The following is a 21,636-nucleotide window of genomic DNA, read 5'->3' on the forward strand; positions in this document are numbered from 1 at the left end:
GGATTATTTTATTCAAGGTTAGTTTGGTAATTAAATAATACAATATTTAAAGAAACTTTTAATTGAGGTCCTAAATTTATGCATTAATTAGCACTAATTTAGGAAATTAATTGATTAACCAAATTTATGCAATTATTAGGCATTAATTTAGGAATCTACTTTAAATGTTTTAGTGTTTCTCAAATTATGCATTAATTTAAATTATAGAAATTTTAGAAATAGTTTTATTTCTAAATACGATGAATTTAAATTTTAAAAATTAAATACTTAAAATTTAAAAGTGAAATTTAAATTAGAGGAATTTCATATTACTATTTAAAAACTAAATTTCTACCAAGATTTAAAATACAGTTTATTCGCACCAGTTTAAAACGTAATGCATAAAAAACTTAGAGAGTAAGATTTCTACAACTAGATTTCTCTAGAGGAATTTCATATTACTATTTAAATTTTAAATTCAATGATTTAAAAACTAGATTGAACCGATTGATTTGACTGATCAGACCTTGACATATTCTATCAAGAATCTGATTTTAACTTATTGAACCGAAACCGGTAAAGATAATAAATATTTTAAATATAATTTTAAATATATAAATTAAAAAGATTAGAATTATTGGTGAGAAAAAAAATAGTTAGGAATTTGAATTCGAATCTGACTAACAATCACAAAACTTATTTCCGAACTCGACGGATTTCAAAAATCCATATTCAAATTCAAAACTGACCAATTTTCCGAAACCTGAAACCAAACCTAAACCAGAAGACTAGAATTCAAATAATTATTTCTGTTTACCATATTTCAAAGTATTTATATGAAACTTAAATTTTTAAAATATAAATTTGAATATAATATTAAATTGATTAAATTTTAAATTTAAAAGTGAAATTTAAATTAGAGGAATTTCATATTACTATTTAAAGTTTAAATTCAATGATTATATTGTCAAAACATTTGAAATTTTCCTTATATGAAATGCCAAATTATGAAAGGAAAGATAGAGAGAGAAAAAGGAAACAAAGAAAAAATAAAAATTTTGAAAATAAAGTAGATGTAAAATGACTAAATTGCCTATGTATTAAAAGACAAAAATATTCTTTTTTGAGGTACCTGGTAACCGGTACCTCTCCCAAAGTGACCTGCTATTGCAGGTCACAATTTTAAAAAAACTAAATCTGAGCCGTTGAATACACGTGAATGAACGGTAACAAAAAAAAAAAAAGTATAGAAGCATTACTCTTTAAAATTTGGATTATACTATCCAACCTTTAGATTTGTTTAACTTGAACCAGTCAACCACACTTTAACTTCAAAATGTGAATGGTTGTTTATATTTACAGTTTTAATTAGCATCTTTTAAGCAATTCTCGTAACTATAAATTCCATAAACTAAGTTATTAGCTTAAATTTTAAAATAAAAAATATTGTTGGCTGACTCAAATCAAACAAATTAAACGGTTGGATAGTAAATTCAAAATTTTGAAATATTGGACAGTCGATTCAAAATGATTTATAATTCAGATATATTCTATACGTTTTTACCTATTATTTTTTGTAAATTTCATGTATTATTTTTAAACTGCTTGTAGCCATGCATGAGCAAATCAAAATTTCATACACCCGACGAAATCCCAGCCATGATTTGTAGCTGGTAGGAAAGCGGCCAAATCCGCCCCTCAATTCCATCCTCCAGTATTTTTTGAAAGAAAAGCAGAATAATGTCTGCTTCATTTATTATTTCTAAAAAACAAACTTAGCTGGCTTTGAATTTGAAATCTCGGGTACCAAGCATCAAGCACTTTATCTAGTTCATCTTTTGAACTAGGAACGGTTGGTCATCTTCCAGTACTTGACCCGACAGTGGTAAAGAAGAACTCCAATAAATATGTAAATCAAAGTGTAGCTTCTCCAAACCGACCATTCCTAGAGCAAGTGGCAAAGGATTTGGTGGTTGGTACCCGAGGTTCCAAATTCGAATCCTAATTGATTCACATTTACAGCTAAGTTTATTTCACCTATCTCTTACAAAAAAAAATGTAGCTCCTCCACATTACAAAAATATAAGAGAAATAATACATGGACATCCCAAAGAACAGTGCAGACGTAAGCATTTCTCATTCTTAAACTCACAAAACTTTTTGAATTTTTAATATTACAAAAAAAAAACTCAAAATATAATGTGAATACAGGTACACAGTATAAACACAGTTACTGTTGAAAGGTTGCGGTTAGTACCCAAAAGTCTAGAATCATCTTCTATGGTATTTGTTGAAGGTCCTTAATTTCTTTGGAATTCTTGTCTTCATTTCTATTAATGTTTAATTTGAAAATATGATTGACACGTGATTTTTTCTAAAAATATTTTCCATGATACAAAACTTGTCTTTTTCGTACGTAGAAGGATTGTTACTACTATCTAATAATGGTTGGTCACAGGTGCATAATCCAAGTCAAACTGCTGATACGGGTCAATGCTTCCTCCTATTTGTATGTACATAAATAAATTATAGATGATTTTTCATGATGCAACCTTGCAGACGAGAGCAAATCAACCACAAATGGTGTGTTCGTCACATCAGAGTGGTGCTTCTGTTTGAAACTAGAGTTCCGCCTCAAATGAAAGATGTCCAACAAAAAGAAATTTTGAAACTTTATTTTAACAGTTCATTGTTTCTTAAAAATACCTAAATCGTGATCTGAATGGCCAAAGAGCACGCAAACTTTTTCATAATTTGCGTGCAGCAACCACCAGTTAATTTATGAGATTTAAGTAAATAAGGCGAGAATGAAATTGTTTAATTAGCGGCCGTTTCATTATATGTAATTACAAATACAGTGTAGTTAAAGATGCATATAATTAAAAATACAGCAATTGCAACTACATGCATTCTGTTTGGTAGGATGTAGTAAAAAGTGCTGAAACTATAAATAATTTGTTTGGTTGCATGCAGTTGAAAAAATTAATTTTAAAAATTTTATTATTTTATAATATAATGGTGAGATTATCTCAAATGCAAAAAAGGAAAAATATTTTTTATTTAAAAAATAATTAAGGAGGTAAGCATATATTTTGTTTAGAGTTATTCTCTCCAACTGCTGCAGCTGGAATTGCGGCCAATTTGAGCGTATTTTAAACTATTGCAATTTGAAATCCTCCTGCAGTTCCTACTATAGCAGTTAGAATTAAATATATCAAATCAAATACTAAATTTATATTTACATTCAGTTATAATTGCAGTACAGTTATAACTGCTTCTTACACCCTAAATTCTGGAATTCATAAATTTTTTTGAGTTTTTTGTTATTAGAAGATGAGAATATACAGAACTTATATGGACTATAGAACATTTTGAGTTCCTTATCCAACCTTCCAATTTTTTTAATTTGAATAGTTGACAACACCTTGACTTTAAATTTTTTTTTCCTTCTTTGTAATAATTGCAGTTTTATGTTTTCATACTGAATTTCTCACAAACAAACCCACAAATACATAAGAGCAAGAGGAAATTAAATACATTCACAACACAGAGGTAAAATAAAAGCTATTTAGCACAACATTTTAAACACCATGAAGAGAACCAAACGAAGTTTAAAAAGGACCAAATCCGAATCCGATATAAATCCAGATATTCTTTAGAGTAATACTTTTATGAGATTTTAATCACATAATTTATCGATGATGAGGAGTTCTTGGTGACCCAATATTTTCGAGAGAAACTATTCGATTCTAGACAACAAATATACATAGATTCAGTTCCTGTTGGGAACAATAAATATACATGGATCCAGGTTCAAGTTAGGAATTTGTATTTGTATTTTCGACGGGTATAGCTGAAAAAAGATGGCTAATTTTGAGCGGTTCATGAACAACTGCATTTACAGCACTCACCATTTCCTTTGGAGATGTAAATCCATCAGTGTTCATGTAAAATAGGTGAAGTATTCTGCACATCTTCCAAAATAAGTCCTTGCAACTTCGAGGAATTACAGTTCCCTCCTTCAGCACTAGCCTTAGCAATTCTCTCCGAGAAGTTTCGACGGATCTCTTTATCTCCCTTTTAGCCTCTTCTATAGAGGCGGAAGAGCCGCCATGAAGAAGGCGGAGCGAGATGCTGTTCAACTTTCCTTCTTTACCTTCTCTCTGCACCAATTTAAAGTAATTAGTGTCCAAATGATAATAATCAACAACAACAAGGAGCTTGAAGAGAATGTGGGGGAACAAAATTAAGGCTTTATAAGGCAGGACCAATAAAGTGGAAAAATTCGTAAGTAAACTATTAGGACGGTAACTCTCTTCCTCAAGTTGACTAAATTCACTTATTGCTTGTATTACCTCGTAACCTTGCAGGTCGTTTAGAAGACGGCCGCATGTGCTCACAAGTCTGAACATTTCATGGCATTCTGGATCTGCAACGGCCTCTTCCGAAAGCTTTGGACCAACAAAGTAGAGAGCCGGGAGAATGATGGGGCCCAAAGCAAAGGAAACAAATCCATTTTCCATGTACTGCTCTATCGTGGGTACCGTTTTGTTCCTCAGCCACTCTGCCTCGTTCATCATGGACCTCATCAAGCTAAGCCACTGTCGTTTGCATTGCTATGTGTCAGAGTTTAAATTGAATGGTGCATGTGCAAACTCGTATTTTGCAGGAATATATAGGCGATTTTGCAGGGGCATATATGTAAATATCTGAATTCAGTAAGCTGTAAGATCTCACTATTTCAACTAAGTGGCCGGTAACACTACGATTTTGTACTGCTGATGCCTTAGCTCCAAGCTCATTGATTGTGCTGTAAATAGCGGAAAATACAATCTCTACGTGCTCAGAGCAGAACTCTTTTTTGTGATTTCCATCCCATCTGTCGCAAGTACAAAGGTGTGCTTAAAGAAAATAATGTGTAAATTAATCTCAGAAAAATTGCGGATCACAAATATGAGCAAGAAAAATCGTACTTCTCAACTAAACTGATGAGGTTTTTTAATTCTTCTTGTGATCCACCTATGTCGAAGAAGTCATCAACCACAGTGGTGAGCACACCATTTTTAGCCCATGAAATGCGAGCATCGGTTAATTCGGGAGAATATAGAGTGGCAGCAGCAGAGAGGTAACAGTATGTTAGCTTATCCCGAGCAAATCCTAGCTGATCCAACCTGTTTTCTCTGACCCAGCTGTTAAGATCACAAATTTAGATTAGGAAAGCACATTGCTGGCGTTAGATGTAATAAAAATAAGGAACTTGCTTTTGCATGTGCACTCAACAAAAGCATATTTGTGAAGGAAAGTGAGTGGAAGGGCATATAGACACATATTGGATATTCAATAGACAACGGCAACAATTTCAACTTAAGAAGGGTCTGCGAGCAAACGTGTATATTTTGAGAGATATCTATGCAACAAAATAACCCTAAAAGGAGAATCCATAAGATGGACAGACCTCTGAAGATGCTGAAGTTCTTTCCGGTATATAGACTGACAACTACTGAAATCTTCAACTGCCAATTTAAGAAGATCATCAGAAGTGCAGAAAGACCTGATTCAGTTCAGAAGCAGAAATTACTGGCAGAAATCCAAAAATCAGAAAAAAAACGTTTTTATCCTATTTATGATTAAATCCTTACTTATATGATGTTTTGAGAATCTGATAATTGGCAACATCAAAGTGCTCAATGTTTCTCTTGTGTTCTAAGCGTTCCAAATTGGCGTAAAAGGGAAATTTGAGAACATAATCTGCCTGAAAATATAAAATAGAATTAGTTTCAACTCTCAATCAGACAACTAGAATTCTTTTTCCCCAAAAAACATATTGAGACTATCAAATACCTCTTGGGAGATAACTGGGGAAGAATGTTTTGAATTAGAAGATATTTCCTCCTTTAGTAAGCTACTGGACCAGGACCCTAATTTATCTAAGACTTGTTCACAGTCCGAGATTTTAATCTGCGATGCCTTGTGAAATTCTAGAACAGTTTTCATATCTTTCAGATGTCCTTGCAGGGAATTATGGAAATTGTGTGCTTCAGCAAAGCGAGATAACCCATCTGCACCATCACCAGCAATAGATTAAAAACCCATTGGCATAACTAGATACATAACTAACCAAGATTCGGAAAGTTAGTTCCTTCTGGGCCCAAACTACCTGAAGAAACATCAAATCCGTTCATACGCAAAAGACGAAATGCCATAGCACATGTGGCCATATCCGAACTAAGTTCCTCATCGTTCTCCAACCAGCATCTGCATAATAGCTGATGGCAGTTTGTAAAATCTTGAGATATTGCACATATCTCAACTTAAAAGCTATTTTTGTAAGGAACTGCACTCTAAATGGGTTGTATAAAAATTAAGATTATAAGTGGGGTACATCTGTGTAAACAGATGATTTTGCAGAAATACATCTCTATATCTACATGGTTGTAATTCATATTTAGAAGCTATTTCTAGCTCAAACCTGTATATTCTGTCCAAGATGGTCCTGATCTCAAAAGTAAACTGCCGAGAAATTCCCAACTTTTCAAGAGTGTCAACCATGCAAAGTTGCGTATGTATCTCAAACGGATAAACAGTAGGAACTGTGGAAAGGCAAATGATATTAGAAATTCCATAGCATTTCCACATTTGTGACAGACAAATTTATCAATTAGCGAGTGAAGTCGAATCCACCTGAGCTGCCAAACCGCCGTAAAACAGCATGCAAGTAGTCAAGAGCTTTGACATCATAAAGATGGGTCAATGCAACAGCTGTTGTTGAAGGAGAATTGAACAACGATCCGTTCTTCCCCTGATATTTCATAACCTCATTCCAATTTTGTACATTTCTTAATCCTTCGGATACATATGCCATGTACGCTTTTCTACCCTCAGAAATGTTTGCAGAATCTCTAATACATAAATATATAAATTACAACATAAATGCAACTTACAAGGAAATCTGCATATCGACTGGAATTGGTGATATAAGGTTAAAAAAAATTACATTGAAATAACCATCGCCTGACCTTTTCAATTCTAAATCTCGAAGGCAAAGAACATCCTGAATAGCACGCTGTCTTATGGGAATATCTAAACCCAAATCGATGGCAAGTTTAAGCATGCCAGGGAAAATGATATTGAAGCCGACAGGAGACTGATAATTCTCATCCATAACACATGACAAATTAGATCCAATATAACGTAGCCCTGCAATAAGCCCCCCCCCCAAAAAATGAAGCTTCTTAATCCATCAAGCAAAACGTAGTGCTAATGATGAGTAAATGTTCTGTTTCTTAATACCTCTTCTTATATGCTCTTCACCCGCATTCCATCGCCTGAGCGCAAGTACACATGCCAATGTGGAAGATAGAGCATCTTTCATCAAAGAGGGATGAATATGGTCGAGTCCCCAGGATCCATTAGAATTTTGATTTTGTAACATCCAATTGACACACTGAGGGAAGCATGGGGTTTGAGGAGATCCAGGAGAAGGAACCATGGCTACCCATGCCGTGTCATACGAAGAAGCAGAATATTCGACCTTTCTTAGTCGCTCCCTTATTCGTTTCTCCAATTCCCTGGAACCCTACAGGCCGTTCCAATAAAATGCTTAATTCAACCACCAATTTATCATATGGAGATTAGGAAATAGCATGGGATAAATCTAATACCATTACTGAAAGGTTAGCGCTGCTTGCTACTTTCTCATCATCCAAATATGCTGTTTAAGAAAATAAAGAAATTGGCAATCAGCAAAAGAGAAATAATTGTAAGACTGAAGAAAGTGAAATATGCAAAACACTCAGGTTTTATTTGTCTTTTTGTAATAATTCCAACCTAGTTAGAAGTTGCAATGATATAACTAGATTTAATACATGCAACAATTTGAAGACAATCCCATATTTGGCATTTAACATACTTTTCTTCAGGGCCCTCACCGACCGTCCCTAGCGCAAGTGGCAAAGAGCTTGGTGGTTGGTACCCAAGGTCCCAAGTTCGAATACTAGTTGATTTACATTTCTAGCCTAATGAAATAAACGAAGCAGGTAGCATGCTACCTATCTCTCAAAAAAAAAACACATACTTTTCTTCAAAAAAAAGATACACATAACCTTAATTACTTTATTGAGACGAATATGCACAACATATCACACATCCTTTCATACACAAAATTTAACGTAAAAAACTGTTCTACCTGTCAAAACTCGTGGAAGAGACGCTCTAACTGTTTGTTTAACCCTAACTTCGGATATTTGAATATCTGAAGATTGGATGCAACATAGGGGACCACAAAATGAGATAGCAGTCAATGGCATAGCCACTCAAATTTATGTGAAATGTTGACTGCAATAAGATAACAGCAAACTACAAGGCATTAGAAGACAATAATAGTTCTAGATAAAAATACTGCAAGGAAAAAAAAAAAAAAGAATAGCAGAAGAAATAATTAACCAAGTAAATGGAATGTAAAGTAATTCAAATCAGGATAGACTAATCAAACAAAATCAAACTAATGCGTCGTCAATAACGGGTGACAAAAATGTACATGGACCCTCTCATAGACCATTTAGATATAGACTCCTCAATTATTTTTTCTTTAATTAGCATTCCTTGGGGTTTTTTTCTTCATTTATCACCTTGTTTAGATGTTGGAATAAATTATATAGTTCGGTATGAAAATTTTCTATTATGATGGGAAGCTAGAAGTTTGGTCAAACGTCTCAAATAGAATAGCATATTCGGCCTTCAAGTCATTTTTTCAAATAAGATAAATCACCTCGTAAGTTAAATATGCAATCCTCTCAAAATCACGAATACCGGGGCCTTACAAGGAAAATCTTCATACTGAATAGGTTATCATCAGATAACTTATTTGGTAGCTAACAGAGCCATTAATTTTTGTAGATTCTCCATCTAAATAGATAAAATGATTCAAATTAAAAAAAAAAATAAAGTTAAGGAGTGCCAATAAAAAATAAAAAATAAACTAAAATTTGAAGAGTTCTACTTCAAAATTAAGTATAACTGGGTGAGTCTCCATAATACATTACGCTACACTAATAAAAGGTTTAATAAATAAAATATATCGAAAGAAGAAGGATCCTAGTGAAATATTCTCCTGCGATCCTCCCCATATTCCCTCATCTGAATAATAATAAGTACATAAATGAGCGAAACTACGCGCACCAACAAATCCCTAGTAAATAACTAGCTATACCCCACCCGCGATTGAAACAAATTGAGTTTTTAATCGAACTTAATTTCCCAAACGATGGATAGAACAGTATCATCTACAGAACCGATTTCAATGCTTGTTTTAGTATACGTGAGGGATCAACTCCGCGCGTGTGAACATGAAACCCATGTGCTCCATGGATGTTCAAATCAAAAGCTCTATACATGCAACCATGGCGAAGCACAGAGAGAGAGAGAGAGAGAGAGAGAGAGAGAGAGAGAGATCTATACATGCAACCATGGCGAAGCAGAGAGAGAGAGAGAGAGAGAGAGATGTTGCAACCTGTTCTTTTGTGTTCACCGCCAAAGAGTGTAGGAGAAAGCGACAGAGAGGAAAGTAGGGAGAGGGAGGTCGCACAAAATGGTGCGCATCAGCGCATGAAGGGTGCCAGAGGGTGGGGCCCAAAGTGATGATAGAAAGTTATTAATTATTATATTTATGTTTTTTTAATGATAAATTGTATGGAGACCACACCAAATACATAAACAAAATCAAACATATATATTATAGTATATATAATTATATATATATATATATATATATAATATATTACTAGAACTAGTTTACTTGATGTTTTTTTTTTTTTTTAGAGATAGGTGTCACGCTAATTGATTCGTTTATTTTATTTAAAAATAAATATAACTAAAAATATGAATCAACTAGAATTTGAATTTAGATCTCAAGTATCAACCACAAAGTCTTCAGCCCATGGACGATCGATAATGTTTACTGATGTTGCACCGAGTAAGAAATGCCCTTAAAAATCTAAATTTTATTCTTTTATAAAATAAAAATATTTATAAGGATGTACGGTATTAACTGTGATGACAAAATGATCAATTTGTTCCTCACAATTTTCGTCTCCTCTCCAATTTTGCTCATTCGGCGCCTCTCCTCTTTCATTTTTCGCATCTCAATCGGCCGTAATTCGTCTTCATTTTCTTCTCCACCTTCTCCCCTTCTCCTCCTATATTCTCATCGTCCCTCCATTTCAGCGACTGTAGGAAAAAAGCCGAGGTGGGTGTAGATGAAAAGGTGGGAAAGGGCGAGGGCGAAGGCGAGACTGTGGAGGAGGGCCAGGGGATGTTTGTGGGCGCGAACGGAGATGTGGGCTAGGGCGAAGCAGCGGAGGAGGGTGAGGCGGCGAGGAAAGAGACGGCAACGTTGACGAGAGGAGGCTGAGGGTATTTTTAGTATAAAAAAATATAATAATATTTTATAAACGGAACCCTAACGAAGCATTAACGGCAGGAGGCAAAGTAAACATTTTTTTATTTTACTAAGGCACAAAGTGTAGGTTTTAAATAACGGAAAAAAGTGAAAAAGCAGGTATTGATAGGAGGGTTTCCTATAATTTAGCCTTGAAAACTCTGAAAAAAAAGGTATTAACACGTTTCACAAATCGATTTCACTGCTTACCTCACCAAATCCGAAAAGACGAATATTCATATAATTGTGAGTAGGAGTTCATACGATTTTAAAATTTTGGTGACTAATAAAGTGGACATCCACAATTTTCTCAAAATCATTCGAGATTTATAATAACATATGAAGCAATTAGACTACAAATTTTGAATCTTGCATACTAATTATTTGCGCTAAGAACGGCTAGTTTCTCACAATATTATTCACCATAGATTACATGCACCCAATAGAAATTTTTTATATTTGTAATACCAATATACCTGCAATACATAATAATAATATAATAAAAAATCTATAGTAGTATTTGAAACTTATGAAACTTTATTTGTAGATAAATTTCACTCTGCACTCGTATAATTTAGCCCCTTGTTTATTTTGTTACTCTATGATTCGAATAAATTTTCTATATTTTTATCAGAATATAATGTGAGCATCAGCATCAAGTATAGAAACAATGATTGTTGAGATGTTACATTGAGTAACAAGAAGGAAAAAAAAAAAAAAAAAAAAAAAAAANAAATTATCTGCTACGGTTCTTGGTAAAGATCCTTTCTTTGCGACCCTTGTCTTCATATTGTGCTTTTTTCTTAATCAATCTTACAAAATTGTTCCATCTAACAACCTTCGCCGGCTTACTCCGAAGAAAGGACAAAAATTTAATGGATTTCATGCACCATGTATATTTCCTACTTACTGTGTGATTCAAATTCAAATGTTCCGGAATTATGCACGCACTCAAAGGAGAAAATTTACTTTATTATACTTGCACCACATCAATAATAATAAATTAATTATATATATATATTTTTTAAAAAATAAAATTATTTTTTATAATTATAATGTGACGGATTAATCTAAATGATCTATTTGATTAGTTGAGAATGCCACATTATTAATATAATAATAATTGGTGTATTCAAAAAAGTTTCCATGCGAAAAGGCAGTGCAAACTCAAGTTAAATTGTGAATATGCGGGAACGCTTCCTCATATTTATAAGTGCATAAATAATAGATGATTTTTTTTTTTGAGATATAGGTAGCATGCTACTCGTTTCGTTTATTTTATTTAGAAATAAATTTAGCTGGAAATGTGAATTAACTAGGATTCGAACTTAGGTATCGAATACCAACCACCAAATCTACTGCCACTTGTTTTAGGGACGGTCGGTATAATAGATGATTTTATTGGGTCAATTCATGGTGCATCCTTGTATAATTATCAACCATAAACAGTGTTCTCTATTTGCTATCGCTTCGTTTATTTTATTTAGAAATAAATTTAGTTAGAAATATAAATCAACTAGAATTTGAACTTGAAATCTCGGGTATCAATCACCAACCCTTTTATCACTTGTTCCAGGAACAGTCGGTACAATAAAATAAAATTTAAAACTCTATTTTCATAGCTCATTATTTTTTAAAAAATACGTACAGTTTTAGAGTCATAGGGACTTCGGTCAGAAAATTAAATTTTTTCTTTATTTTTTGTGCACGGTGGGGATCCAAGTCGCAAATTCCCTGGTCGAATGGTCTTGGAAGTTGGAACTTGGTCCACGGCCGTGCCTTCTTTTATTTCTTTATGTGAAAGATTATAAAAAATTGACTGTTGAGAGAAGAGAAAGAGTTAAAAATATTTACAGCCGTAAAATTAGAGAAGTTAGTAAAAATATTTAAAGATATAAAAAAATTTAAAAAAAATTCTAAAATTTTAATTTTTTTAAAAAAATATTTGGATGTAAATACGGACCCAACCGCTAGCCAAGTTAGCCATCGGATCAATCCACTGGCCAGCCCAGCTAGTCATAGGCCCATTTCCCAAGGGTCTACCAGGCGCCTTGAGAGAAGGATCAATATTGGAGGACATTAAAGTTCTAAGGTCAAGGTCTCGAAACTCTGAAGCCGAATTTTGATAGTCAGACCATGCTGGTATGGTGAGCATGGTCTATACGGGTCGTGCCGTCTCAGACCACGTGAAGACCTTTCGGCACCGGCACGGCCCTACTCGGAGAGTCGGAGACATGACGGGCCAAACGGCCTGTTTTACACTCCAGTGTACGAATATGATTGTTTTTTTTTTTTCAAAAAGAAAATTATATTAACTTTCTTACGTCCCAAATTTTAGAATTTATATATTATTCTTTTGAGTTTGTAATAGTAAAAAAATATTCACAAGACAAAGAGGCCATTTGGGATGTACACATAGCATTGATTTTTATTTTTTAATAGTATATAATAATAAAGCTATAATAGAGTGTCGTGGTGAAGTGGAGAGATTGAAGAAGAGGGGATGACGCATAATTAGAGTTTTGTCGATCGCGCGGTGGCGATGCAACGCGTAGCTCTCCATGGTCGCCACCTCCTCTCCCTCTACCCCTCTCGCTTCTTTTTTTTTGTTTTGTTTTGTTTTGTTTTGTTATAATAGTATATATATAATAATAATACTATAATACAGTGTAGTGGTTAAGAGGAGTGATTGAAGAAAACGGGACGCATAATCAGAGGGAAACTTCTCACTTCTCTCTCTTTTGTCGATCGCGCAGCGGCGATGCAACGCGTAGCTCTCCAGGGTCGCCACCTCCTCTCCTTCTCCCCCTCTCGCTTCCTCTCCTCCCACCACGTAATCCTCCTCCTCCTCCTCCTCCTCTCCTCTCCTCTCTCTTTGAGGAGTAGTAAAAGGAGGGTTTGTTACATATCTCTTTTGATTCGAGTTCGTANCTCCTCCTCCTCCTCCTCCTCCTCCTCCTCCTCCTCTTTTTAACCACTTCTTACTCTCTCGATCCTTCTCTCTCGTTCCACTCTTGAATCAAATCGAATCAAATCGAATTCCTCTTTGCTTTTACCCCGCGATTTTTGTTTAGAAACTCGATTTTGAGGTGATACACGATAAGGTTGGTTTCTCTTTGGATTCGCAGATGAGTACGGACGCACAAGCGGCGATCGCTCGGTTGAGGGATTCGGGGCTTTTGAAGAGTAAAGGGCTTGTCGGAGGGAAATGGGTCGATTCGTATGATGGGAAAACCGTTCAGGTGTTAAATTTGTTGTTTTGTAATTTAATTTGTTTCATGTATCCCATTTTTAGATGCTTTACTGGTTTAGTTTGCTTGAGAATGAGATGTGTATGCGTTTTTCTGATTAGGTTGTGTTTAAATCGCGTAGTTTTTGATGATTGAAGGGTCCGTTTGGGAAAAAAAAAAAAGCATGAATTTGTGATGTTTCAAATTGTACTGAAACATAAATCTGTAGATTAGAGATTAGATTCAGGGTAAGTAACTTTTGTTTCTTTTAATTACTTGAAATTTGAGTTAAATACCTACTTAGCATACAGATAACATGGATTATCAATCGTTTCAGAACCCATATGGGGATACGACTGAGCTGTAAAGAGTGGGCTGAAAGTTCGAAAAGAATTATGCAATAGTTTAGTTACTAAAGCATGCAAATGTTTAGGTACTGAGGTTGTAAGTGTGAAAACTGTGATGAGAAGTTATTGGCCTCTCTATTTTCTTTCCCGTAGTTTTGTGGATATTTGGGCATGTATCTTTTATCTGAAAATCCAGGAAATGCACCTTCAAAGAAGATAAGTGGTTACATTTGTGATTTTGGGCTGACTCTTATCATTCTTTTGATTAACAGGTGCAAAACCCTGCTACTGGTGATGTTATAGCAAATGTTCCATGCATGGGCAAGAGAGAAACAGATGATGCAATATCATCGGCATATAACACCTTTTATTGTATGAATTGCAATCCTTTATTAATCTATTCTTTGGACTTGAATTCTTGTAAACTTCCAAAATCAAATTTTCCCGCAAATGACCATAGCGGAGCTTTTATTTCCAAACTTAGCATATGGAAGGAAAATTGCTTCATTCCAAATTGCTGTCGTAAAGATAAACAGAGTCCGTGATGTCCCAGTATCCCTACATCGGATGTGAAGGAATTGCGAATAGGAATAAAAACACCAAGAGCTCTAGTAATAATAATTGGGTTTAAGCATTTTGGGCCAATGATTTGGACCAAAACGAGTTATTACTGTTGTCGCTGGGTCGTTACATTTTGTATCAGAGCCGTTTTGCTATCTCGAAAGTGTGAGATAAGTGGGATGAGATAGGAATTGTAAATGACATTTTGGATTGTAGTTTGGACCCAATGAGTTATTAATGCTAGTGCGCTAGATTGTACAAAGTCTATTCTGAGTGATTATCCAATCATTTTTTAAGTTGTGGTTGCTAAAGACTTTCTGAATACGAGCATTGACTGAAATGTAAGTGTAATTTTGTTTGTTTACTTGCTTGTGCCTTTCCTAAGTTAGACGATGCCTTGATGTTGGAAAAGGCTGGTGTACTTTTAGCTTTCTCTATACAATTATGAAATCACTAAAAAATTTTTAGAATACTGTGGTATCTGCTATTGCAATGTTGTGATAATTGGCATAAATATTTATATATTCTTTTCACCTCACATTGTTGCATTCAGTTATATTGGAAATAGACGAGTGATCAAAAGTCATATATAATGCAATAAAATGATCTTCTTGCAATGTGATTATCATTTCCAATACTTTGTAGTTCTGTGGCTTTCATTGGAAGTACTTATCCCAGCTAAAGTTATCCTACATCTTGGTTAATTTCTTTTGGCAGCTTGGAGCAAGCGCACTGCAAGTGAAAGGAGCAAGTGTCTTAGAAAATGGTATCTATTATACACTCATCATCAAGAATTAAGCCTTTCCAGATTTATGTACCATTAAAATATATACTGTTATAGTGAATGTGCAGGAGGTGATTACTCCATTTTCTTAGGTTAAGATTGATTCTAGGTCTTTACTGTAATGATTCAGGATATCTGCATTCCTTCATGAAATAGTTAGGTTGATAGAAGTAATTCTAACTCTCCATACTTGTTCTGCCATTTGTCATTTAAATTTCCACATATACCTTAAATTTGAAACTTTATGTGATCAAACTGCTAGGTCGAAGCTACGGTAATTTAATGCGCCCCCCACACACCCCACCCCCCGCCTTCTTTTCCTGCTGACTGCTTTTATTGACTTTAGTTTAGCATTATATCATCATATGCCAAATGAAGTAATGAACTGAGCTTTACCACAGACTAATTTTAAATGTTTATTTAGGTATGATCTGATTGTTTCTCACAAGGAAGATCTTGCACTACTTATAACATTAGAACAAGGAAAACCTTTAAAGGAGGCCCTGGGTGAGGTAAATAATTAGTTTCTGTTCTTATGTAAATTAAAACTCATGCCTATGCTTGTTTAATTGTTTGATCTCCTCTACAGGTTTCTTATGGGGCTGCCTTTATTGAATTTTTTGCTGAGGAGGCAAAGCGCATATACGGTGATATAATTCCCCCTACATCATCTGATCGTCGGTTGTTTGTACTGAAGCAGGCAATCGGCCATTTTCTACTTTTTTTCCTTTTTTTTAATATACTTTTGTTGTTTTATGAAACTCTGTCTTGCTTCTTTTTATCAGAGAATTATACTCCCGTAGATGCATCATTCTCGAGCTTGTTGATTAGTTCACATTACGCTTTCTGAATTAACTGCTGTACTGGAGAACTCACTTCCATCATCAACATATGTTTCCCCTGAATTTCAATGACTTATTCATAGTTATAGATAACTCTACTGTTGCTGGTATTTGATAATTACTACTTTTCTGGTGTTTCTGTGCAGCCTGTTGGAGTAGTTGGAGCAATTACACCCTGGAACTTTCCTTTAGCCATGATTACTCGAAAGGTCTTGGTGAATTAATTCATCTTATTATGATCCCTGAGAAAGTTTTAGTAAATATTTTCACAGTTATTTGCATAAATAATATCAAGATACTCATCTTTCATGATTTATCAGGTGGGCCCTGCATTAGCTTGCGGATGCACCGTAATTGTTAAGCCATCAGAGTACACTCCCTTGACTGCATTAGCTGCAGCAGACCTTGCTCTTCAAGCTGGAATACCACCTGTAATTTATTAACTCTGATCCTATAGTGTTGTGGTGCACAGTTTTCCCTTTTAGGAATTTTTGTTAGTGGAAGAAAATTTTTCATCTAACTCTTGTTTGCTACTGTTGGCTTATTCTTTCATGAAGGGTGCACTTAATGTGGTGATGGGCAATGCTCCTGATATTGGTGATTCTCTTCTTCAGAGTACACAGGTTCTGCCGACCGATTCTGCTCTTCTATATACTAGTTATGTTGTTGCAGAAATAAGTAGATAGTTGTGGTTGATTACATGTTATACTTTTTTTTTTTTTTAATTAGGTAAGGAAGATAACCTTCACTGGATCAACAGCTGTTGGGAAAAAATTAATGGCAGGATCAGCAAATACAGTTAAAAAGGTATAGTCAGAAAAACTGGTTCTTCTATGAGAAGCCTTTCCCATATAACATCGTTGTGCTGGTGTGACATGACCAGATATAGCACTTGTTCGTCTCACTATCCCAAAGTTCTCAAAGCAAAAACTGGATATAATTTCTCTTAAGTCAAACCATATAACTTATCTAGAAAAGTTCAGAAGGTAGCTGTAAGTGCTGCTTTTTAATTCTTGATGTAGTACACAATTCCCTCCGTCTTTTTCAAAGTCCTCGGGGAGTAAAGAAATGTGTTAGTTGGATTTATGAAATTTTACTTCTAGTAGTTAACAAGTTCATGGCGATAATGCTGTTTATTAACAGTAATTTTTTCCAGGTTTCACTGGAACTTGGTGGAAATGCACCTTGCATTGTATTCGATGATGCAGATCTTGATGTTGCAGTAAAAGGCAGTGTAAGTAGAAGAAACCATCTTACTTCTCCTTTGCCTGAATGTCTATGATGCTTTCTTTGTCTATCCTGTAGTTTGTAACATTTTTTTTTCTTTTGATTGAGGTGAGTAAAATTCTCATATGCCGGTGTGCTTTATAGACAATACTGTTTCTTCAATATTTGGTTTGTAACTAATGACTTGGAATACTGCCTGCTTGTTTTGGTAGTTAATCGCCATTTCCTTGGAACATATCTGGTTTTCTGTAAAGTTTCTAGCATAGAGTGTTTACTAGAGCTACTATAATCTCTCCAATGGAAAGGACATCATGTTTTGTCAAGCATGTTAAAGTATCTATATAGAGTCCAATCTTGAGACGTCTGAATTTTGGGCAAGGTACAAAGATAATGATTGTTCCTGAGATGTCAATAATGTTGAGGTGTGATAATGGGAGAGGAGAAGATAAAAAATGTCTTAGTCGGAATTAGTTAAACAACAGGGTTGCCAATAAAATTGCGAAGTATTACGACATAGAGCTTAATAGGGAAAAGGAAAACCACAGAGCCCACTTACAAAGTTGGCTGCAATCTGTATATGTATTCTGAGTGTGGTCTCCTACTGCATCTAAATGCCATGACTTTCATGTCATTCTGTTATACAATTGTCAGCAGTTGATGAACACAAGAAAAAGCTTCTATTTCATTCCAATATCAGATTCCATTTGCCCTTGCAATATAACTTCTTGAAGTTGATAAAATGTTATGTTTCATGATCTGCTTTTCAGCTTGCTGCAAAGTTCCGCAACAGTGGGCAAACATGTGTATGTGCAAACAGAATATTGGTACAAGAAGGTACTTCCCCCGTCCTAGATATTCACATACACACAAGCTTATAAACAAAAAGAGATGTTTATGTGACAATCATTCTATGGGCCTTGCAGCTGCTTTCTTCAACGAGTAGTATGTATTCCGGTGTCATAATTGGGGTTCTTGAGTCAGTATAACTAAGAATTATGTCTGGGTTGCGTCTAGTTATGTTCTTCTATTATTCATTTCTGATTTGTAATATTCTTTATCTTTATAGAATATATCTCAGTGTTGTTCGTATCTGATTTGTAATACTTGTTATCTTTATAGAAATATATTCCAGTTTACAGGGTAGCTAGTAATGCACATAGAATCTACTCTTGACACCAATTGTCTGCATTTGGTGAGTAAACTAAAACTGCAAAATAGCATAGGTTCATTAACTATTCTATTCTGTATGCTTTATCTGAAGTCAGAAACTGTGTGTGGCATGTATCTGTTTCTAAAGAAATTTAGCTAATCTGATGGTAGAGATTTTCAAGTTTTCGTAGCTACTCATTGTTTTTCTTTTTACATGTCTATTGTCCCTTATTTAAAGGGAAAAATTTCACAAATCCATTTCCTGTCCGAGGATTTGCGGTTAACAACACTACACTCAATGAATGACTTGTCAATCATCCGATGATAGATATCTCTATAGAGTGACATTACTCTTTGACAGTTATTACTTTTATGTAGATAAACATATTAATCTCATTGTTCAACTATATGCTTAGCATTTTTTGCAGGAAAAATAAGGCTTAGAATGATGCATAGAGTGTGTCTTCCATCTTCTGTTTATAATTTTCCACTCCTGTATATACAGGTATATATGACGAATTTGCAAATGCTTTGACAAAGGCTGTTCAGAATTTGCAGGTGGGCAATGGCCTTGTTGAAGGCGTAGTTCAGGTATATTCCGTCTTGATTAACTATCAGTGGGTACTACTCTTTGACTGCTTATAGTGAGAATTTTTATTTTGTTTTACAGGGTCCATTAATCAATGAAGCAGCTGTAGAGAAGGTGTTGATTCTCGTAGCTTAGATATTCTCTTAAACTTTAACAAATAAAAAATGTCTCCTCTTTCATTGGAAACAACTGTAAAAAAGTTGCAAAATTTCATATGGTTAACTTTTCTTTTCTTTTACTTTTGTCTTTCTAGGTTGAGAAGTTCGTTAATGATGCCACTTCGAAGGTAATGTCAACTATAATACAACATTTTTATCATTTTGTGTTGTCAGAACTTCTATAATAGATCTTCTTAAATCAATCTTTAACAGGGAGCAAATGTTATCCTTGGGGGAAAGAGGCATAGTCTTGGCATGACATTTTATGAACCTACTATACTTGGCAATGTGAATAGCGAGATGCTTGTTTCTAGGTGAAATTCTGAAGTTTTATTTTGATACAAAGCATTATTGCATTTGCACTTGTATGTTACTATTTGATGTCACTTGTAGCTTAAGTACGCTTGAATTGTTTTACTTTGTTCTAAAAAGGCATGCACCGACAACACATCCATTTAGTGGGAATTATAATTTTTTAAGGGTATGGTAATTAGGGAATATCAATGAGTAATGATAGAGAATCTTATAGCACTGCTTTAAATATATTTATTTTCTTTTGGTTTCTTTGCTTCTGTAGTTGTTTAATATTTTATGTAGAAAAGGTAATAATTCCTAAATTCTTTTGCAGGGAAGAGGTCTTCGGGCCAGTTGCACCACTTTTGCCGTTTAAAACTGAAGAAGAAGCCATCAAAATAGCTAACGACACAAATGCAGGTACTTATGAGACGATGTACAAACTAAATCTTACCACATAGCATTAGTTTCAAACCTTCTCTTCTGAACTGTTACGTGGAAAGTTATTTGTGCATCTTTTGCCGCAAAATCAACTAAAAGAAGGTTAAATCTACATGTTTGGCACTCAGTTATTCTTGACTGGCCATAGTATTCATTATTTATGCACATGTTTTACAGGACTGGCTGCTTATATTTTCACAAAAAGCATACCTCGATCTTGGCGAGTATCAGAAGCTCTTGAATATGGGCTTGTTGGTGTCAATGAAGGACTTATTTCTACTGAAGTAAGCACAATACCAACATAATATATGGTGCTCATTATAGTAGTATACTGTGGTAATCTGAATGTTTTTCTGATACACAATCACCAGGTGGCACCATTTGGAGGGGCTAAGCAATCCGGCCTCGGACGAGAGGGTTCCAAATATGGGATTGATGAGTACTTAGAAGTAAGCAGAAGCAGCTTATCTTGTATTATGGTCCTCCTTATCGACACTAATTTCTTTTTGCACTTGCAGCTTAAGTATGTGTGCATGGGTAACTTGGAGGCTTAAATGGAAGTTGATTCGAAGAAAACCTACTTAGCTGGTGCACCGTAGGAATCAGATAGATGACCAATTACTATGGTAAATGCTAATCTGCTATTAACTGACATTTGTAGAGAAAATTCTTTTTCTTCTTGTGCATGACTGCCCACTTGGCCTAGCTTCTGCTTTTCTCTTTAAGCTACGCGTACTTTTATTAGAATTGGAGCTTTTCTTGTGGGGCAAAGCAGAAATGAGGTTGTGTTGCAAAGCAGAAGCCCTAAATGGAGAGAGAAGCTGTTGGGAGAATTATGACGAATAAAGTTGTTAATTCTTTTTCTAACAGCTTTATCCAAATCGTGCTTCCACAAAAGCTTCAGATGGGCTAAATAGGCTTTGGTAAAGCAGAAGGATCGGTGCATAATATTTGGATATCTACTTAATAACTGAAATAGGAGGATTGGTGAAGTAGCTAGTTAACAGGAGATTTTAACTTTACCAGAAATTCTCTTTATTTATTTCTAAACTTTCTGTTACTTTGAACAGGTTTGCTGAGCCATAAGAAGCTCATCCAGAGGTGTACATTACGAAGCTTCACCACTGTGTAGTTAAATAGAGTTTAATAAGGGTCCTTTTGAGCGTAGGTTGAACTTTTTCTCCTTTCTTGCTTTGATGCGAAGAGTGTCGTTAAATAAAATGTCGAACTTGGCATTCAAACAGAGTGTCGTTAAATAAAATGTCGAACTTGCCATTCGATAGTTGTTGGGTCTTAAGTTGGTGGTTTCGAATTGTTGGGTCATCCGTACACTAAACCACCATTTTCAGATCTGTACACTAAATTACCATTTCAGAGCATCAGAGTGATCTGTGGAAGTTCTCTTCAGGTATATTACTCACTATGTTTTGGGCAAATATTCGGGTGTGGAGCAGTTTTGTCTTGTGAACTCGTGCGGTTAAACTGTGGTTTTGATTAAAACGTTTGTTGAAAGAGGTGGCTTAAACTCTTATCGAAGCTAAATGGTCTCTCTTCTTACTATGTTTCGGGAACTTTGGTTTTTGGTGATTGGCTTAAACAC

General features: G+C 34.8%; 2 protein-coding genes across 6 annotated transcripts; one reads left to right on the top strand and one right to left on the bottom strand.

Moving 5' to 3' along the window:
- LOC109720707 (ent-kaur-16-ene synthase, chloroplastic-like) lies at positions 3,590 to 9,598 on the bottom strand. The gene is made up of 15 exons (XM_020247985.1): positions 9,488 to 9,598; positions 8,165 to 8,313; positions 7,641 to 7,690; positions 7,270 to 7,555; positions 6,996 to 7,176; positions 6,661 to 6,878; positions 6,449 to 6,569; positions 6,137 to 6,234; positions 5,821 to 6,038; positions 5,619 to 5,731; positions 5,435 to 5,530; positions 4,953 to 5,168; positions 4,717 to 4,858; positions 4,335 to 4,580; positions 3,590 to 4,142 (listed from the first exon to the last, which is right to left on the bottom strand). The coding sequence occupies exons 2-15, from the start codon at positions 8,283 to 8,285 to the stop codon at positions 3,798 to 3,800; spliced, it is 2,451 nt and encodes an 816-aa protein (XP_020103574.1). The 5' UTR covers positions 8,286 to 8,313; positions 9,488 to 9,598; the 3' UTR covers positions 3,590 to 3,797.
- On the top strand, positions 12,854 to 21,548 carry LOC109720611 (succinate-semialdehyde dehydrogenase, mitochondrial). 5 transcript variants are annotated; one of them, XM_020247845.1, is made up of 22 exons: positions 12,855 to 12,978; positions 13,083 to 13,247; positions 13,543 to 13,656; positions 14,264 to 14,363; positions 15,270 to 15,318; positions 15,761 to 15,848; positions 15,926 to 16,036; positions 16,325 to 16,387; positions 16,499 to 16,609; positions 16,736 to 16,801; positions 16,908 to 16,985; positions 17,335 to 17,412; positions 18,173 to 18,239; positions 19,060 to 19,145; positions 19,225 to 19,257; positions 19,397 to 19,429; positions 19,515 to 19,615; positions 19,930 to 20,015; positions 20,214 to 20,320; positions 20,408 to 20,485; positions 20,555 to 20,662; positions 21,107 to 21,548. In XM_020247845.1, the coding sequence occupies exons 2-21, from the start codon at positions 13,176 to 13,178 to the stop codon at positions 20,588 to 20,590; spliced, it is 1,557 nt and encodes a 518-aa protein (XP_020103434.1). In that variant the 5' UTR covers positions 12,855 to 12,978; positions 13,083 to 13,175; the 3' UTR covers positions 20,591 to 20,662; positions 21,107 to 21,548. The 5 variants fall into 5 exon arrangements, with proteins under 5 accessions (XP_020103436.1, XP_020103434.1, XP_020103433.1 ...); XM_020247844.1 differs by having other exon boundaries at positions 12,871 to 12,978; positions 13,171 to 13,247; XM_020247846.1 differs by having other exon boundaries at positions 12,960 to 12,978; positions 13,088 to 13,247.

The sequence above is a fragment of the Ananas comosus genome, linkage group 14 (assembly GCF_001540865.1).
Source record: "Ananas comosus cultivar F153 linkage group 14, ASM154086v1, whole genome shotgun sequence".
NCBI classification, from domain to species: domain Eukaryota; kingdom Viridiplantae; phylum Streptophyta; class Magnoliopsida; order Poales; family Bromeliaceae; genus Ananas; species Ananas comosus.